Here is a 17,362-nt window from a genome sequence, read left to right as displayed (position 1 = left end):
TCGAGCCTTTTGACATCCTTGAGAGAGTGCGAGAGGTGGCCTACAGACTTGCGTTGCCACCAGGCTTATCAGCGATACATCCAGTATTCCATGTGTCCATGCTTCAGAAGTATCACGGCGATCCATCCCACATGCTAGATTTCAGCACTGTCTAGTTGGACAAGGATTTGACCTACGAGAAGGAGCCGGTAGCTATTCTAGACCGGTAGGTTCGTCAGTTAAGATCAAAGATTTATCCTTCGATTCGAGTGCAGTGGAGAGGTCGGCATGTTGAGGCAGCTACCTGGGATTCTGAGTTTGATATGCGGAGCAGATATCCCTACCTTTTCACCAGCTCAGGTACTTTTGTATATCCATTCGAGGACGAACGATTGTTTTAGAGGTGGAGAATGTGATGATCCAAAAGGACATCTTATATTTTAGAACTCGATTCTATATTTCGAGGCCTTTAAAATCTCATTTTATTTCTCCTCAATTTGCGTGCACAGTTCGGGCGTATTTCCGAAAAGATTTTATCTTAAAAGTTGATAAAAATAATAATTTTTGCCTTTAAAAGAAGTTGACTTTGGTTAATATTTTGAGTAAACGGATCCGAACTCGTATTTTAAAAGTCCTGGTGGGTCCGTATCGAAATATAGGACCTGGACGTATGCCCGAAATCGAATTTTGAGGTCCCTAGCTTGAGATATAAATTTTTTATGAAAATTGAAAGACTGAAAATTTATTGGTTTTAAGAATTTGGTTAATATTTGATCTTGTTGGTATCGGACCCGTACTTTGGTTCTGAATCCCGATACAGGTCCAAAATAATATTTATACTTTATCTGTGAAATTTGGTAAGAAAGAAACTGATTTGATGTGATTCGGACGTCCGATTGTGAAAATAGGAATTTCAAAGTGTTCTTAGGAATTTCATGTGATTTAGTGCTAAATTCTTAGTTCTAGGTGTTATTTTGGCGATTTGATTGCACGAACAAGTTCGTATGATATTTTAAGACTTATGTGCATGTTTGGTTTGGAGCCCCGAGGGCTCGGGTGAGTTTCGGGTAGGCTACGGAGTGCGTTGAAATTAGAAAAATTTGCTGGTATGCTTCAGGTCTGCAAACTTCGCATTTGCGAGGTCTGACTCACACATGCAAGCCTCGCATTTTTGAAGAATGCATCGCATTTGCGAGCAATGGGCAGGGAGGGGTAGCTTCGCAATTGTGATGCTTTGATCGCAATTATGATCCTGGCAGTTCGCAATTGTGATGCTTTGATCGCAATTACGATCCTGGCAGTCCGCATTTGAGAACTAGGGGTCGCATTTGCGACAATAGCAGGCCCAGGTAAATCTTTGCATTTGCGAAGAGAAGTTCGCATTTGTTGGGGTCGCATTTGCGAACCCCATATCGCAAATGTGATACCTGCAGCTAAACAAATAGTTGGAAAACGGGATTTTTTTTCATTCATTATTCAATTTTTCAAAACCTAAAACACAAGAGGCGATTTTTCAAAAATCATTTCTTCCCCCAAATCGTAGGTAAGTGATTCTAAACTAGTTTCTTTCAATCTGTCACTTCATTTTACAAGATTTCAACCTAGAATCTAAGATTTTCATGGTGGAATTGGGGATTATTAGATAGACGCTAGGGATTTTAAAATTTGGGGATTTAGACCTCAAATTAGGGTCGAATTTCAAAACCAATTATATATTCGGACTCGGGGTGAATGGGTAATCGAGTTTTGGTCCTAATTTCGGGTTTGGACCAAGCGGACCCGGGTGTTGACTTTTGTAGACTTTGTCAAAATGGCCTAAATTGAATTCCTTGAAATCGTGGGTAGTTCCTAAGGCTTAGATTGAATTGTTTGGTTGGTAATTTACTAGATTCTATTGGTCCGGAGGCTTGTGTGAAGGAAAAAGCGGTGATTGAGCTTTGAGTTGGCCATTGGAATGAGGTAAGTATTGTGTCTAACTTTAACTCGAGAGATTAGGAATCCTTGACTTAATTGCTATGTGAAAATCCATGTGAGTGGCGTATCGGTGAGGTGACGAGTACCTATGCGCCGCCAATTTATTTGTTTTGTATGTTTTCTTTCCGTTCTTATTATATTGTTTTCCTGCCTTGACTGTTACGTGCTTTACTAGTATTTTCATGCTTAATTGCCACTTGTCCGACATTGTTTTTCATTATTGAAGGTATTAGTTACCCCGTAGTTTCATTGTCTCATATTATTGGCTTAAGATGGTTTATCGGTGTTTTACGGTATATTTTGGATTGGTTTCGCTGAGTAGTATTATTTGAGTGAATTTTCATAATGTACAAGCTTTCTATTTGCTTTTGTTTGAGGTTTAAATATTGTAAAGAGTTTTGAGTTAAATTGTGAAATTTTTATATTTATTGAGTAATTGATGCTAATATGGTGGGGCTGGGTTGTGCGCCGCAACAAGAGGAATAAGGGTGAAATACTATTGTATGGTGGGATCGGCACGCCGCAACAAGAGGAATAAGGGTTGATTGAAATGGAGTAATAAGGGTGAATATTGATATTCATATTGATATATGGTGGGATCGAGATGTGTGCCGCATCAGTTTAAGTGTTTATGTATCTTTCTTCTACTGTGTAAGTTATTCTGTAGCTTTGCTTTTCACTTAAGGAATTGTTATAGCTGGATACTGATAAGACACTTGAGTTCTATATTCATTCCTTGCAAGTTACTGCTATATTTGTCCTGTCCTTCTTTCTGCTTTTATGATACACTATATGCAGGTTATATTGTAATTGTCTCGCCGTAGCCTCGTCACTACCTCGTCGAGGTTAGGCTCGGTACTTACCAATATATGGGGTCAGTTGTACTGATACTGCACTCTGCACTTTCTGTGCAGATTTCGGAGCAGGTAGTGGCTGATTGAGAGGTTGGCTTCAGGTTATACAGTTTGGAGACCCAATATAGTCCTGCTGGCGTCCGCAGGCCCTGACGTCCCCTTCCACATCTCTATATTACTGTTTTCTTTATTTTTAAAATGGTTGTAATTTCTTTCAGACTGATGTTTGTAGAAAATCATAGTGTGTTCGTGAATCGTGACACTGGATTTTGGATAGTAATAGCAACAATATTGATAATAGTATATAAACAAAGAGGTTGTTTACTTACTGCCGTATTGTTTTAGATTGTTTACTCTTAATCATTGAAATGTAAAGAAAATTTGTTAATAATACTCTAACGTTGGCTTGCCTAGCAAATGTGATGTTAGGCGTCATCACGGTCTTGATGGTAGAAATTCCGGATCGTAACAAACACTTAAACTAAACTGGTGATTTTTTACACCCTATTCTTGTTCAAAATAGGGAAGTGGTTTGCACTCTCCCTATAATTTTACGCCGCACCACTTAATTTTACTTTTTTCACTCCTTTTTCTTTTATTTTTTCACTCTTCTCTTCTTTTTCACTAATTTTTCTTTTCATGTCATCACTTCCATAAGTCTCATTGCCCGTGTGCTGTCGCCCTTCAAACAGGGGCGGACCCACGTGGAGTCAAGTGGGTTCATATGAACCCGCTTTATCGAAAAATAACACTGTATATATAGGTATATTTTTGCTGTTTTCAGACAAGTAAAGGTATAAATATAATTTTGAACCCACTTGAAACAAGTAAAATGTCTAACCTGTTGGTAAAGAGGGTTCAAATTTTTCACATGGTCCTGAGTTCGAAACTAGCTATTCACATATGACCTCTAATGTTTTTTTTTGAACCCGCTTGATAAAAATCCTGGGTCCGCCACTGCCTTCAAACAGGGGCAGACCCACGTGGAGTCAAGTGGGTTCATATGAACCCGCTTTATCAAAAAATAACTCTGTATATATAGGTATATTTTTGCTGTTTTCAGACAAGTAAAGGTATAAATATAATTTTGAACCCACTTGAAACAAGTAAAATGCCTAGCCTGTTGGTAAAGAGGGTTCAAATTTTCCACATGGTCCTGAGTTCGAAACTAACTATTCACATATGACCTCTAATGTTTTTTTTGAACCTTCTTGATAAAAATCCTGGGTCCGCCACTGCCTTCAAACAGGGGCGAACCCACGTGGAGTCAAGTGGGTTCATATGAACCCGCTTTATCGAAAAATAACACTGTATATATAGGTATATTTTTGCTGTTTTCAGACAAGTAAAGGTATAAATATAATTTTGAACCCACTTGAAACAAGTAAAATGTCTAGCCTGTTGGTAAAGAGGGTTCAAATTTTCCACATGGTCCTGAGTTCAAAACTAACTATTCACATATGACCTCTAATGTTTTTTTTTGAACCCGCTTGATAAAAATCCTGGGTCCGCCACTGCCTTCAAACCATCCAAAATTGTTATAATTCCACTGCTTCTGCATGCTTTTAGGATTTTGATTTGTTCCACAATCGCGAGAGGATTGCAAGGTAAGCTTGGCGCTCAGTCACTCACCGGTGCCGGAAAATGGCAGTAACAACAGCTCCGCCGCCTCAACATCCACGAGTTTCAGTGAGCTGAATCAATGGGCAAATATGGTGTCAATGTTCCAAAAGGTGTTGTTGTTACTTCCGTTGGAGATGTGATAACGGCAATTCGAGACATACTATTTGACCAAATGAGGTGGTTGAGTTAAACTTTAACGGACAGTAGAGGATGAACACAAAATTAGCTGGAAAAAATAGGGAATTAAATTGAACATTATATCCAGAAAATAAATTAGCAGATATGAAAAAGGATTTAAATAATTGAAGTGAGAAAGTAGAAAAATGAATTCACCATACTTACAATAAGAATCTTTTTCTTTAAAAGGAAAGCATTACCTTAAACAGAGGACATTGGCTTCCATTTCGTTGGAGACTGAGCAACTAACGAAGGTCCGATTGGAGGGAAAATTTATGAGCTAAACCCAAGACATCTTGGTCGGAGAGGATCCTGGGGATGCGGTGGTGTTGTACCGGAGTGGCCTTCTTCATGCCAATTCGGCGAGGCCCAAGTCCCGGGGGGAGTGTGTAGAAGAAGATGAGGGGGAGGGGGGAATTCTTTTTTTATTATTTATTTATTTATAGTTGTACGCACCTATTTTTTTTAAAATAATTAATTTTTTTTACCACGTTAGCATTTAGGGTGACATTTAATTCACTCCGAACAAGAACAAGGAAGGTAAAAGAACACTCGTTTAGTTTAAGTGTTCAAACTTATTTTTTTGACAAGTTTAATGGGGTCTTCATGTATTTTGTCTATTGCCTTCTACTTTTACTAGTGACTTTTACATGACATTTAAAAAAATACCGAAAATTAAGCGAATCGTACCGATACCGAAGAGAAACCGACGTGAGTGGGACAGTTTCAAAAGGTTTAATTTTAGTTATACATAATAGAATAATTGAAAAATTGATATGCTATAAATTTTATAAAATAATCGGACGAACCGAACCATTGACACCCATTGGTATATAGCATAAATTACCCAATAAAAATTTAGCAAAAAGTCTAATGTCAGAATTTAAAGTTCGGTTGCCAGGACTTTCCATGAACGCCAGAATTTTAAAGCATGCAACAGTTATGGTGGTTGTAGGATTTTGCCATTTCGACATTGTGGCTGGAAATTCTAATGATCGTCATAATTAATGGTGCTTCAAAATTCTGGTGATCCTCAAAATTTTTGGTGCTTTAAAATTCTGGCGGGTAATTCAAAATTCTATTGAGCATGTTTTAAAATTCTGACATCAGGATATTTTCCAAAAAGAAATTTAGTAAGGTCAAAATATAAATAATGATATAATCTTTTTTTGTTAGGTTAATATGTTCAAAACCTGAAACTCATTGTCGAGATTGCGTAGTATTTGCAAATTATACATCTAGAGCTTAAAGCATACTCGTCTTAAATAATGGAGTTAATTTTATCCATGGTCATTCAACTTTGTATTTGTTACCTAAAAGTTATTTTTCTTTATTTTTATTGCGTAAAAATCATTCAATTTTGTGTTCATTACACAAAAGTCACTTTTCTTTCTTTTGTTACACAAAAATTATTTTACTATGCTCTAATTATCACAAAAGTCATATTTTTACTTGAAAAGTCTATTATGCCCTTGATATTATATAAACCTTCATATTTATGTAATATCTTCAATATTATAGACTATATAAATATTTTTAACTATGTATGTTATTTATAAACAAAATAACTTAATATTATTTTTATAATATATTCGTATATTTAATTTTTTCTTGACGTTAATTTTTAAAATATATTAGTAGCGTTATTAAATTTGTCAGTAACTTTAATATATATTAGTAGAGAAATAAATCGGCAAATACATTTTCGTGACAAAATTCGCAGGTAAACAAACAAAAAAAAATGAGGAAAAAATCATATGTTAATTTGAAGGAAAATCCCTAGGTAACTCTACATGAGAATTTAACGGGGGATATTTTCTTGGGGGTTTACCTAGGCAATTTGTTATTTGGAAAATTATACTACTAGAAATTACATAAATATGAAGGTATATATAATATCAAGGGCATAATAGACTTTTCAAGTAAAAATGTGACTTTTGTGATAACTAGAGCAAAATAAAATGATTTTTGTGTAACAAAAGAAAGAAAAGTGACTTTTGTGTAATGAATACTAAATTGAATGATTTTTACGTAACAAAAAAAAGTAACTTTTGGGTAACAAACACAAGAGTTCAATGACCATGGATAAAATTATCTCTAAATAATAGTATAAAATATTGACAAGCCAGAATTGAGGCTATCCTATTATCCTTAACTTAGATTTTTGAAATAATTTCTTAGTTCTCAAGAATATAAATAGAAAATACAGTAAAAGAGAAAAGAAAGACAAACTTAAAACATAGCATGCAGAGAAATGTATCTTCTTTTTCTTCAATTTTCTTCTCTTCCTTTTTGTTTATGTATTAGCTTTAATTTTAAGTCACTTGAAAAGATTAAGTATGCATCCAATAAGAAAAAATTGGATGAAAATAAGTTAATTTTGTTACAGAAGAAAATAAGATAACATACGAACTAGAGCAAACTTGTTCATTTATAGGTTATAGAATAATTTTTTCCACGAAATACGTTAAAGAGATATTTACAGTACTGGAAATCAACCTAGAAATATATGTTTCAAGCGGAAATTTGTGAATTTTTTTAAAAAAGATTTTGACACTATAACTGTGGATGAAGTGAAACTATTTATCTAGGTAAGGTACAAGCTTCAAATAACTGTTATATTAAGTGTTTTACTTTAAATAACTGTTAATTACTCATTTTCCCCATCGATAATTATTTATTTAAATTACTGAGAATTTTTTACACATTTTGTCCCTCAAATATCAACAAATTCGAATTTTTGGACCTTGTGATTTCTGATTAAGCACATTCAACCTTCAATTAATTTATATATGCACTTTTGATCCCCTTGATTGTAAATCATCACAAATATAACAAATTATTAATTGCTAAACTACTTAATTGTATATTTGAAGATAATATAATTCTAGAAGTTAATCTAAATATATTTATTATATAAAGAGACCAAGAATATACTTTTAATTACCTCAAGGTTATATGTGTTTTGCCTAATTTATGAGAATCAAAATCAGGGGCGAAGCCACCTTTTGTTAAGGATGGTCAAATGACCACACTTCGTCGAAATATTACGAAAAATTATACTGCATATATAAGTTAATTAATTTTAGATGTATAAACATATATTGAGCAACCATTGTCAAGAGATTTTTTACTTCTTTCAAGTCTGAACATCATTGGAAACTTTTCTTGCTTCGCCACCGATCAAAATAAGAATTTATCAAAGATTTTTGAATATCTAGAAAACATTTCTGACTTTGAGTGTTTAAAATTTATACGAACATAATTGAAGGCAGTTAACAACTACAAAGAAATTGACATCATTTTTCTCTCTTGGTTGAATTAAAGTACGTTTGAGACATTTTATCTATTGAAATAATGATTTGTATTGTTAATTCTTTGAAAGATTATCAATATCCACATTGTACATTTATCACTTTTTTCATTCAATCATTCGCTTTAAACAAAATTGAATTTACGAGATAAGCCATGTTCTTTTTTTCTTAAGTATCAAATTGAAATGATCATTAGGTACTCTAAAAAATTAATCTAATTAGTAGTTACCACATTACTATAAGTAATCTGATTATTGTAATGTATAATAAATTACATTAAAGACCCAATATTAGAAAAGAAAGAAAAAGCTCTTCCTTACATTTTAGTGCTAACCGATTTCTATTTTTCTCATTAAAATATAAGACAAATGAAGTAACTTAACCCCATTTATTTTTAGCAAAACTGATGCAGATTGCCTATTTATATGCATGTAAAAGCAAATCATGACTAATTGGGAAGACCAGCTAAATTGCAGCAATCTACTATAATAGCAAATGACTAAATTATTGCATTAATTTACGAAATTAATCATTCCGTTATCTCTAAATTTACGACAACAATTGTAATCTCTATTGTGATTATCCTTTTTTTATGTCCTTAATGTTGTTACCCTCTTAAGATTTTGGCTATAAATTTCACGCCAAAGCACCCCATTATCCAGGCAAATCAACCACAGAGTTGAAACTAATTTAGAGAAAGATTGTTAAGCCTAAAATGGCAAAACATCAGAGTTTTTTATGTTTGGTCATCGCCATTTTTGCTAGTTTTATGGTTGTAGCATTTGAAACTAAACAGGTAGAAGGAGCTTTGAATGGCGATGGATGGAGAAATGCTCGTGCTACATTTTATGGAGACGAAACCGGTGGCGAAACCATGCGTAAGTTATACTTGTTCTACACTTATGTTACAATACTTGCACTAAAAATATTATAAATCCACATGATTTCCAAACCATGATATGTAGCATGAACGTCATTTCACAATTATAATTTTCTTTTTTCTTCTTTGAAATGAAATAAATTTTCCATCTAAATAGATATCAAGAAACACGAGTGAAGCTTGCTCAGTTGATGAAACGACTTTACTAATGATAGGTTAGTGGTTCTGGTCATACACGAGTATGTAAAAGATTACTATCGACTCATTTGAAGATTGAATTAAAAGAAAGAACAAAGAAAGATGGTGTTACATGAACATTTTCACATATGTATAAAAAGTATTTGCAATTTTGTAGTATGGGAAGGGGCCCGGGACAGAGCTAGGTGGGTGGAATGAGGTTCAATCGAACCCCTTTTGCCGAAAACTATAGAGTTTATGTAAGGTTATTATAAACTATATATATATATATATATATATATATATATATATATATATATATATAAGGTGTTATATGATCGTAACTTCTTTGCATGTTTATTTACTTTTTTTTATTTTTGAATCCCCTCGAGAAAAATCCTGCTTCCGCCATTGGAAGGGGCGATCAAGGATATGGAGCTTTTGCTCTTGGCAGATTAAAGCAATGTAGCTAATGAGAGATTTCAATAGTTCCATTTAATATTTCCGACGTACTCAAAAAAAAAAAATTGCATAATTTGGTTGGTTCACAATATACATATTAACGAATGTTTGGATACTATTGCAGAGGGAGCTTGTGGCTATGGAAATTTGTTCCACCAAGGGTATGGCCTGGAAACAGCAGCACTAAGCACAGCACTTTTTCACAATGGGGCAACATGTGGAGCTTGCTTTGAAATAATGTGTGTAAATGCTCCTCAATGGTGCAATGCAGGGGTGAAAATTACAATAACAGCCACCAATTTCTGCCCTCCAAATTACACAAAAAATGTAGATATTTGGTGTAATCCTCCCCAAGAACACTTTGATTTATCAGAGCCAATGTTTTTAAAAATAGCCAAATATAAAGCAGGCGTTGTCCCTGTAGTTTATAGGAGAGTTAAGTGCCAGAAAAAAGGAGGTATTAAGTTTGAGATTAAAGGGAATCCTTATTGGATTCTTGTTCTTGTTTACAATGTGGGAGGTGTTGGAGATGTGGCCAATGTCAAAATTAAAGGATCTAAAACTGATTGGATTACTATGTCGAGAAAATGGGGCCAAAACTGGCAAACATCTGCACAATTGGTAGGACAGAGCTTGTCTTTCCAAGTACAAACTAGTGATGGCCAATGGGTTCAATCTGATAATGTTGTTCCTGCTAACTGGCAATTTGGTCAGAGTTTTGAGGCGACGAATAATTTTAACTCGTGATGTATTGAGGAAATGATTAATCGTTTTTAATCAATAGAGTTTATCGATCTTTTCTCCTCACTTGTGAGACTACACTGGGTTGTTGTTATTATTGTTGTTTATCGATCTTTTCTCTAAATTTCTGTTTCGTATATTCAGTCGCTATAGCTTTTAGTGTAATATATTTATTTATGAAACAAATGAATAAGAGCTAGATTAAGAAACAAATTATAAACACAATATCTCGATTCAATTCATTTATCCACATACATAATAAATTAACTTCTATTTATAGAGAGAATCTACCATTAACTAGTGGCTAAACCAAGATTTTCACTAAAGGGTGTCAAAATATAAAAAAGAAAAGTTAAATATACGAAAAAGCCAAAGGGATTCAACATATAATATATATGCATAAAATATAGTTTTCTGGCGGAGGAGTGTCAGTTGACAGTTGACACCCCTTAGTTATACGTGGTTCGGGCAAATGTCATATCATGCCAATAATCAATTTTGCTTCACTTATCCACGTACATAATTAAAATTACTAATCAAGCCTTATATGTTCATTGCTTAATTTGGGATACAAGGAATTCCAAGTTTTTGGTTGAAGATCCTCCTATACTGATGCTGTTTCTAGCCATTTCCTTCAACTTAAGTGAGTTTGCTCTTATGCTGTCATCTGATAACAAATCCTCCACTTTTTGCTTAATTTCATATCTGGAAATAATTCCTTTCTCATCTGCATTCAACGATAAGCCTATTTTCCAACCATCAGAAATACAAGTCTGTGTATACAATTGATCTCCAAAATAAGGCCAACATAGAAAAGGTACTCCCATGCTTAGACTCTCCATTGTCGAATTCCAACCACAATGAGTCACAAAACAAGCAATTGAAGGGTGAGCCAACACCATTTCTTGAGGTGCCCACTCAACAATCTTCCCACGATTAGCCACTCTCTCTGAGAAATCACTCGAGTACAGAGCAAACGAACCATTTGTCAGGCCTGACCAAGCCACCCATAAGAATGGTCGATTCATAAACTCGAGGCCTAATGCCAATTCTTCAACCTGTTGTTGGCTGAATCTTGAAGTGCTGCCAAAGGCAACATAAATAACTGATTTTGGAGCTTGTTTGTCAAGCCAGGTTAGACAACTTGAATCTTCTGAATAAAGACTACCAGCAGACTGTCCATTGGCAAGTAAAGGACCAACAGGAAGAATATTGGTAGTCAAAATTGAAGCTGAAGGGGCAATGTCAGTGAACCAGTTGCAAATAATCCAGTCCGAAGTTATCATCCATTCAAAAATTTCTTTAATTGATGCAAACATTATTTTTTGTGCATCCGCGCCATGTGGATGGTACCACGTAAATTCAGCAGTGCTCATGTCTGGTAAATTTGGCACAACTTGAATCTTCTCGTTCTTTAATGGAGTTCCTGCAAGAGTTACAAATCTCCCCCAGATCAAAATCATAAGTGTGTCTCAGCCTGTGTTTGTCATGGCACTACGCTTAGAGACGGGTCCAAAATTTAAACTTGATGGATTTAACATTTATATTTTTCACCCTTAAACTTGATGCACTTTTGCAATTATGGGTTCAAAATTTAATATTTATTAAAATCTTAATGATGAATGATTTTTCACAATGTATCTAGGTTTTGTGTAAAAGAATATTGGATTCAGTTGAACCCGTCAATCATACATTGCGTTCGCCGTTGAGTCTGATTTCCATAAAATCAATTTAAATTCGCTGATGGAATATTAACAAGAATTGAGTTACTTCTCAGATGTCTCTTGTTTTGTTTGTGTACATGAGCAGACAAGCAATGTTAACGAATTAAAATATAAAGATATAGATAAGGGACATTAGCTTACCATCAGCGTCAATGACTTTTGCTTCAATAAGCTTAGATATGTTGAGCCCCAAAGCCAAGCATCCTGGTGTAGAACAGAGATAAACAGCAATCTTGATCCCCATTTTCTTAGGAATTTCCAGCAGAAATCCTAATGGTGAATCAAGTATAACACTAGTGACCTTGTCACTGGCCTTGTTGAGTAAGTCCTCCAAATGAGCAGGCATAACTTTCCTAATACTTTCAGACAATATTTGTAAATCTTTCCTATCATCCTCAGGATTGAGCCCATCAGGAACCGAGACTAGACGAATCATTCCTTCCCCAGAATCTGGAATTTCATTGGACAAAGTTGCAGACGAGAACTCTGTACTCACAAATGAGACTTTCACCCCATACTCGGCTATACGATGTGAGAGTTTGATGAGGGGCGATGCGTGACCTTGTAAGGGATAAGTCATCACCAGAACATGGCCATGACTGCCAGAAACTTTACAGCCATCGGTATCCATGGACAATTCCAAGTACCACCTCAGAGATAAATTTGTTTGATTTTATACAATTTGTATGAGAAGACGATTTAGACGCGTAGTCAGCCAAAGTTGATGCATGGTTTGTTATAACAGAAAGAGGGTACATTTTTCTTTCCCGAGTATATAGCTGATTTAAATGGTTTGTTATAACAGAAAGAGGCTACATTTTTCTTTACCGAGTATATAGCTGAATTAACTCACTTATCCTTCCTAAATCTATAACTGATTACACTCATTACCTTGGTTACGTACCTTTTAAATTTAGTCAAGAATTAGTAAAATTGGATTACTTTAATTTGGGATTGTTGACCAGTAGATTGAAATATGGTGTTTCATGTTGACATTTGTTCAGTTGAAAGTTTTCCCTTTTTGGGATATAAACTGATTGAGACGCTTTCCTAACGAGCTTTTTGAGTGCACTACCAAAATTCAAAAACTACCACAACTATCCGACGTTATGTACACAAACTTTCTCAAAAAAACAAATGTCAATATTGTGGGATTACACCGAGTTTGTTGTTGTTGTAGAATGGTAAAAACTTAGATACAATACACTAACTCTTCCAAAACAAAAAAATACATAAACTAATCTGAGAAATAAAATACTTAGCGTAACGGTGACTGAGAAAGGAAGGAACAAAATGGATTACTCATAACAAATAAACAAATAGTAACTAGTAGTAACACAGATCAACAACAACAACAACAACAACCCAGTATAATCCCACTTAGTGGAGTTGTTTCCAAATAGACCCCCAACATCCTTCCCTCCGAAAACTTCCCACCTTGCTCTTGGGGAGACTCGAACTCACAACCTCTTGGTTGGAAGTGGAGGTTGCTTACCATCAGAGCAACCCCTTTGTCTTAAGTAGTAACACAGATCAGGAACAAAAATTCACATAATCTTTCACAAGAAATAGGAAAACTCCTCTGCCGTCTCTAACTACTATCATCCCATGGATCTTCATATAACAATAATATGAACTAACAACATTCATTCAATTGAAAAGTCTATCTATTTGATTTCCTAATTCCGCAAAGTAGCAGCTTTAGACTAGGCTAATTCTTCATAACTGAGGCAAAAACTAGCAGCAAAACAGAAAAAGATCATCATAACCCCTCTCTAGTCGGAAATGGAGATAAGCTTCACCTTTTATTGCCAAATGCCCGAGCATGGCTTCTGGCAAGAAAAACTATCAGAGCTCCAATTCCAGCAGCCGTCCCAACACCAAAGCAGAAAGAAGGCATGTGAACAATTGATCTTCCTTTGTTTTGCATCATTTCCCAGTGCAACTGAACATCATCCGGGTGCCATAAGCTCATGTGTACAGCCAACGTCATTTTCAGATCAGAATCAAGTGGTGTGCTGATAATGTCCAAACACACCGGACATGAAGCTTTTAAAGACACTCCATCTTTCTTCACAGTGACTCTTCCTGCAACTGCTATTGCCTTATCTCGCAACGACTTCCCAAATGGTCTAGATATCTGCACAAGGATTTTTGGCTTCAGAAGAAAATAAATTGCAAGATTTGCTAATAAGGCATGATTTAGAGGCAGATCAAAATTAGATTAGAGTAACTGGCTTACCATTATAAGCCTACAAACCCGCTGCCACGACATCCTCAGCTGCTTCCTCATCTCCCCTCTTCTAAGACTAAACTAGTGTGAATAACTGAAAAGTAATTTGCTGTTCTCTGCAATGATACTTCATTGCGGGGGAAAAATCAAAGATATGAATCACGAAAAAAAATCAATTTTTATTTTATTAACAGCACGGTTCATAATTAGTTCTGATAAATAAATTTATACCACCTAGTTAAACACAACCCACACAGAATCGTAAACACAACCAATATTCTTCAGGAATGTTTAACAGCTTAAAATAGGGTTAAGAAGTCGTTCAAATAATTTATTCATTATTCTAAAAAATATCGAAGCATTGAGTAAAAGTGAATTAAGGGATATTATATTGGAAAAATGACACTGTATAGCCGCTTTAAAAATAATAGCCAAAAAATATACTCCCTCCGTTCCAGTTTATGTGAACTTATTTCCTATTTGGTATGTTCCAAAAAAAATAACCTCTTTCTAAATTTGGAAACAATTTAGCTTAAACTTCCAATTCTACCTTAATGAGAAGCTTTTACAACCATACAAATAGTCTAGACCCTTTTTGACTTGTTTAGGACCACAAATTCCAAAAGTCTTCATTTTTTCTTAAACTTCGTACCCAGTCAAACAGGTTCAAATAAATTGGAACAGAGGGAGTATATTTTTTGTATATATATACATTTTTATATGTTATACACAAAAAAGGTACAAATTTAATACACTTTTGATGCTACCACATGTAAATACTTTCAGCCTCGAGCTAAATGTTATCTTTGCCCTATTATATGTTGCCTGTTTGAATGAAGTACTTTACGGGTCTTTTGATAGCAACCCAACCCCTTCGTCCCGTCGTCGGACTCCATTTAAAAGTCCCAATTTCCCCCATATTTCTCTCTTTCTTCACAAATTTCTTAGGGGAACATTGATTTTGATGCTTCAAGGAACAACACTACATTACGCCAAAAGAATAAACGATTCAACTGTAAAAAAAACCCACATTAACACTACAATGAGTAAAAGTACAACACGTTTAAGCAGGAAGAGAAGAATTTCTCCGGTGCTAGGTGTAAAAATTCAAATAAAGTTGAGGAATATACAATGCACAAATCGATTTACCAGGCAGAAGCAACTTCGCTGTAAAAACCTCTGTCAACGATCTTTGAGTTACTCGTATTTGTCGAATGGAACTTATTCCTTAAGATGCGGAGGATTTTTAGGGAGGTAAATTTGGGAAAGTTGCCTTGGTGACGAAGCAAATTAAGGGGTCGTTTGGTTTGAATATAGGTTATGGTTTGATAAGTTGTGCTGAGATTAGTTATTTGTTATTGTTTTTTATTTTTTTTAATATGTTATATTAAAAATAATATTTGCATAATTTCTAAGAAGAAGTACAAGTCATCCCGGCATTAATTACCTCACTCCTTACAAGGTGTAAATTATCTCAGTACTAATTTTAATCCGAGGATAATTTATATGAGATTTCCTAATCAAACAAAGTATTAAGGTGATATTAAATTTTTATACCAGCACTATATCTACTTAACTCATGCCAAACGACCCTGAGAGATTGGCCAGTGAAAATATTACTCCTAGGTATTAGTATAAAGTATATAGCTCAAAAGCACTAACATGTGAAATTGATAAATAATTTAAAATTTCAACAAAAGGTACTGATAAGCAACTTTTTTTTTGGTTAAAACTATTTATAAAAAATATAGTGTATAAATTTAAAAGTATCTTCATATAAAAAATGACAATTGGTGAAAGTCGGATGGAGAGGGAATTACTGGTTGTGTTTAGGAAAGGATAATTTGAAGATTGCAAAATACTATATTAGAGATAAAATAATAGTAATATATTTTTGTCAAACCAAAAATGCTTATAAAAAGTCATATAAAGAAATCAATTAGAAATAAAGAAACTTCGTTTTGCTGCAAGACATGCTCTATCGACTAGTTAAACCATGCAACACATTTTATGTATCTACTGTTGATATTGGAGTGCGGACAGTGGTTAGGTCTGCCATGTTATATGGAACTGAATGTTGGCCGGTAAAGAACTCACACATTCAGAAGATGAAAGTAGCAGAGATGAGGATGTTGAGGTGGATGTGCGGGTTCCTCAAGTTAGGGAGACTAAGAATTCTCCCAAAAGTGATCATATATATGCAAAAATTCATGGTTACCCATATTATCCGCCGGTTAACCCGTTTTTTATCCGTATTAAATATGGGTCAGGTCGGATAATTGATCCGTTTTTCATTACTCGTTTTCGACCCGAACCATATATATCCAACCCGACCCGCACGTTTGCCACTTCTAGTAGTCATGAGAGAATATCATCCTTGGTACGTTTCACTACCTCGAGATATAAACGTTGATGACGATGTATTGGAAAAAATTGAGTTTGCATATTGGAGGTGACGTGTCATGACACGTGGATTAGTCAAATGGTCAAAGAGTTATAATTAGCCAAGAGGCACGAGCAACAACAGATACGAAAGAAGGTGATGAAAGAGGCACGGGCAGTTATTCAAATAATTCGGCGCCCGTACCTATTTGAGTCATTTAAAGCTCAAAGATCAAGAAGAATCAAGGAAATGAATCTGACAACGCATGAGAGTCCAAATTCAGTATTTAACATATATTAAATACTGAGTACGTCAGAGAATTTGTATTTAATATAAATGATTGAGTAACGTTTCTTTTAATGTCATTTATTATTCATAATTGCCTTATTAAGACAAAGGCAATACACATATCTCCAAAAAATTATTATAAAAGGGAGAATGCTGAACATTTGTAAGGACACGAGATACTATTGAGATACATCTTGATTTACTTGCTTTCTGATAATATTGCTCTCAAAATCCTTTCTTTTTATTCATTTTCTGATTATCAGTAACCTGTGTTCTTCTAAATTTCTGGCTTTGACTAAAACCCTATTTTTTGATTAAACAAATTGGTTCCGTTACCGGGAATCTGATAATCTATTTCCAACAACTATGGCAAACAACATCGATAACACCTAAGGCAACCAGGTGAATCAAAACCAATAGATTCAAGAGGATCTGCAAAACATTGATTCTCCACGTGGTTCACCACGGCATTCTCGTGAAGGCACCCCTGAGTAGGGGTGTCAATGGTTTGGTTCGGTCGGTTATTTTATAAATTTTGTACCATACCAATTTT

The 17,362-nt window shown here is 34.7% G+C and overlaps 3 protein-coding genes across 5 annotated transcripts; 1 reads left to right on the top strand and 2 right to left on the bottom strand.

The window, feature by feature from the left end:
* Positions 1 to 8,605: 8,605 nt before the first annotated feature.
* Positions 8,606 to 10,191, top strand: LOC104246031 (expansin-A23-like). The gene is made up of 2 exons (XM_009801760.2): positions 8,606 to 8,799; positions 9,565 to 10,191. The coding sequence occupies exons 1-2, from the start codon at positions 8,637 to 8,639 to the stop codon at positions 10,185 to 10,187; spliced, it is 786 nt and encodes a 261-aa protein (XP_009800062.1). The 5' UTR covers positions 8,606 to 8,636; the 3' UTR covers positions 10,188 to 10,191.
* Positions 10,192 to 10,540: 349 nt separating this feature from the next.
* Positions 10,541 to 12,572, bottom strand: LOC104246030 (UDP-glycosyltransferase 83A1-like). The gene is made up of 2 exons (XM_009801759.2): positions 12,047 to 12,572; positions 10,541 to 11,607 (listed from the first exon to the last, which is right to left on the bottom strand). Exons 1-2 carry the CDS (start codon positions 12,534 to 12,536, stop codon positions 10,733 to 10,735), a joined length of 1,365 nt encoding a protein of 454 aa, XP_009800061.1. The 5' UTR covers positions 12,537 to 12,572; the 3' UTR covers positions 10,541 to 10,732.
* A 614-nt stretch (positions 12,573 to 13,186) lies between these two features.
* On the bottom strand, positions 13,187 to 15,420 carry LOC104246028 (uncharacterized). Of its 3 annotated transcripts, none has more exons than XM_009801756.2 (3): positions 15,288 to 15,420; positions 14,148 to 14,265; positions 13,187 to 14,045 (listed from the first exon to the last, which is right to left on the bottom strand). In XM_009801756.2, the coding sequence occupies exons 2-3, from the start codon at positions 14,196 to 14,198 to the stop codon at positions 13,704 to 13,706; spliced, it is 393 nt and encodes a 130-aa protein (XP_009800058.1). In that variant the 5' UTR covers positions 14,199 to 14,265; positions 15,288 to 15,420; the 3' UTR covers positions 13,187 to 13,703. The 3 variants fall into 3 exon arrangements, with proteins under 3 accessions (XP_009800058.1, XP_009800060.1, XP_009800059.1); XM_009801758.2 differs by having other exon boundaries at positions 15,269 to 15,412; XM_009801757.2 differs by having other exon boundaries at positions 14,148 to 14,254; positions 15,288 to 15,412.
* Positions 15,421 to 17,362: the final 1,942 nt, after the last annotated feature.

Source organism: Nicotiana sylvestris, chromosome 3 (assembly GCF_000393655.2).
Source record: "Nicotiana sylvestris chromosome 3, ASM39365v2, whole genome shotgun sequence".
Lineage (NCBI taxonomy): Eukaryota > Viridiplantae > Streptophyta > Magnoliopsida > Solanales > Solanaceae > Nicotiana > Nicotiana sylvestris.
The sequence above is the reverse complement of the archived record's forward strand: the minus strand, read 5'-3'. Positions and strand labels throughout refer to the sequence as shown.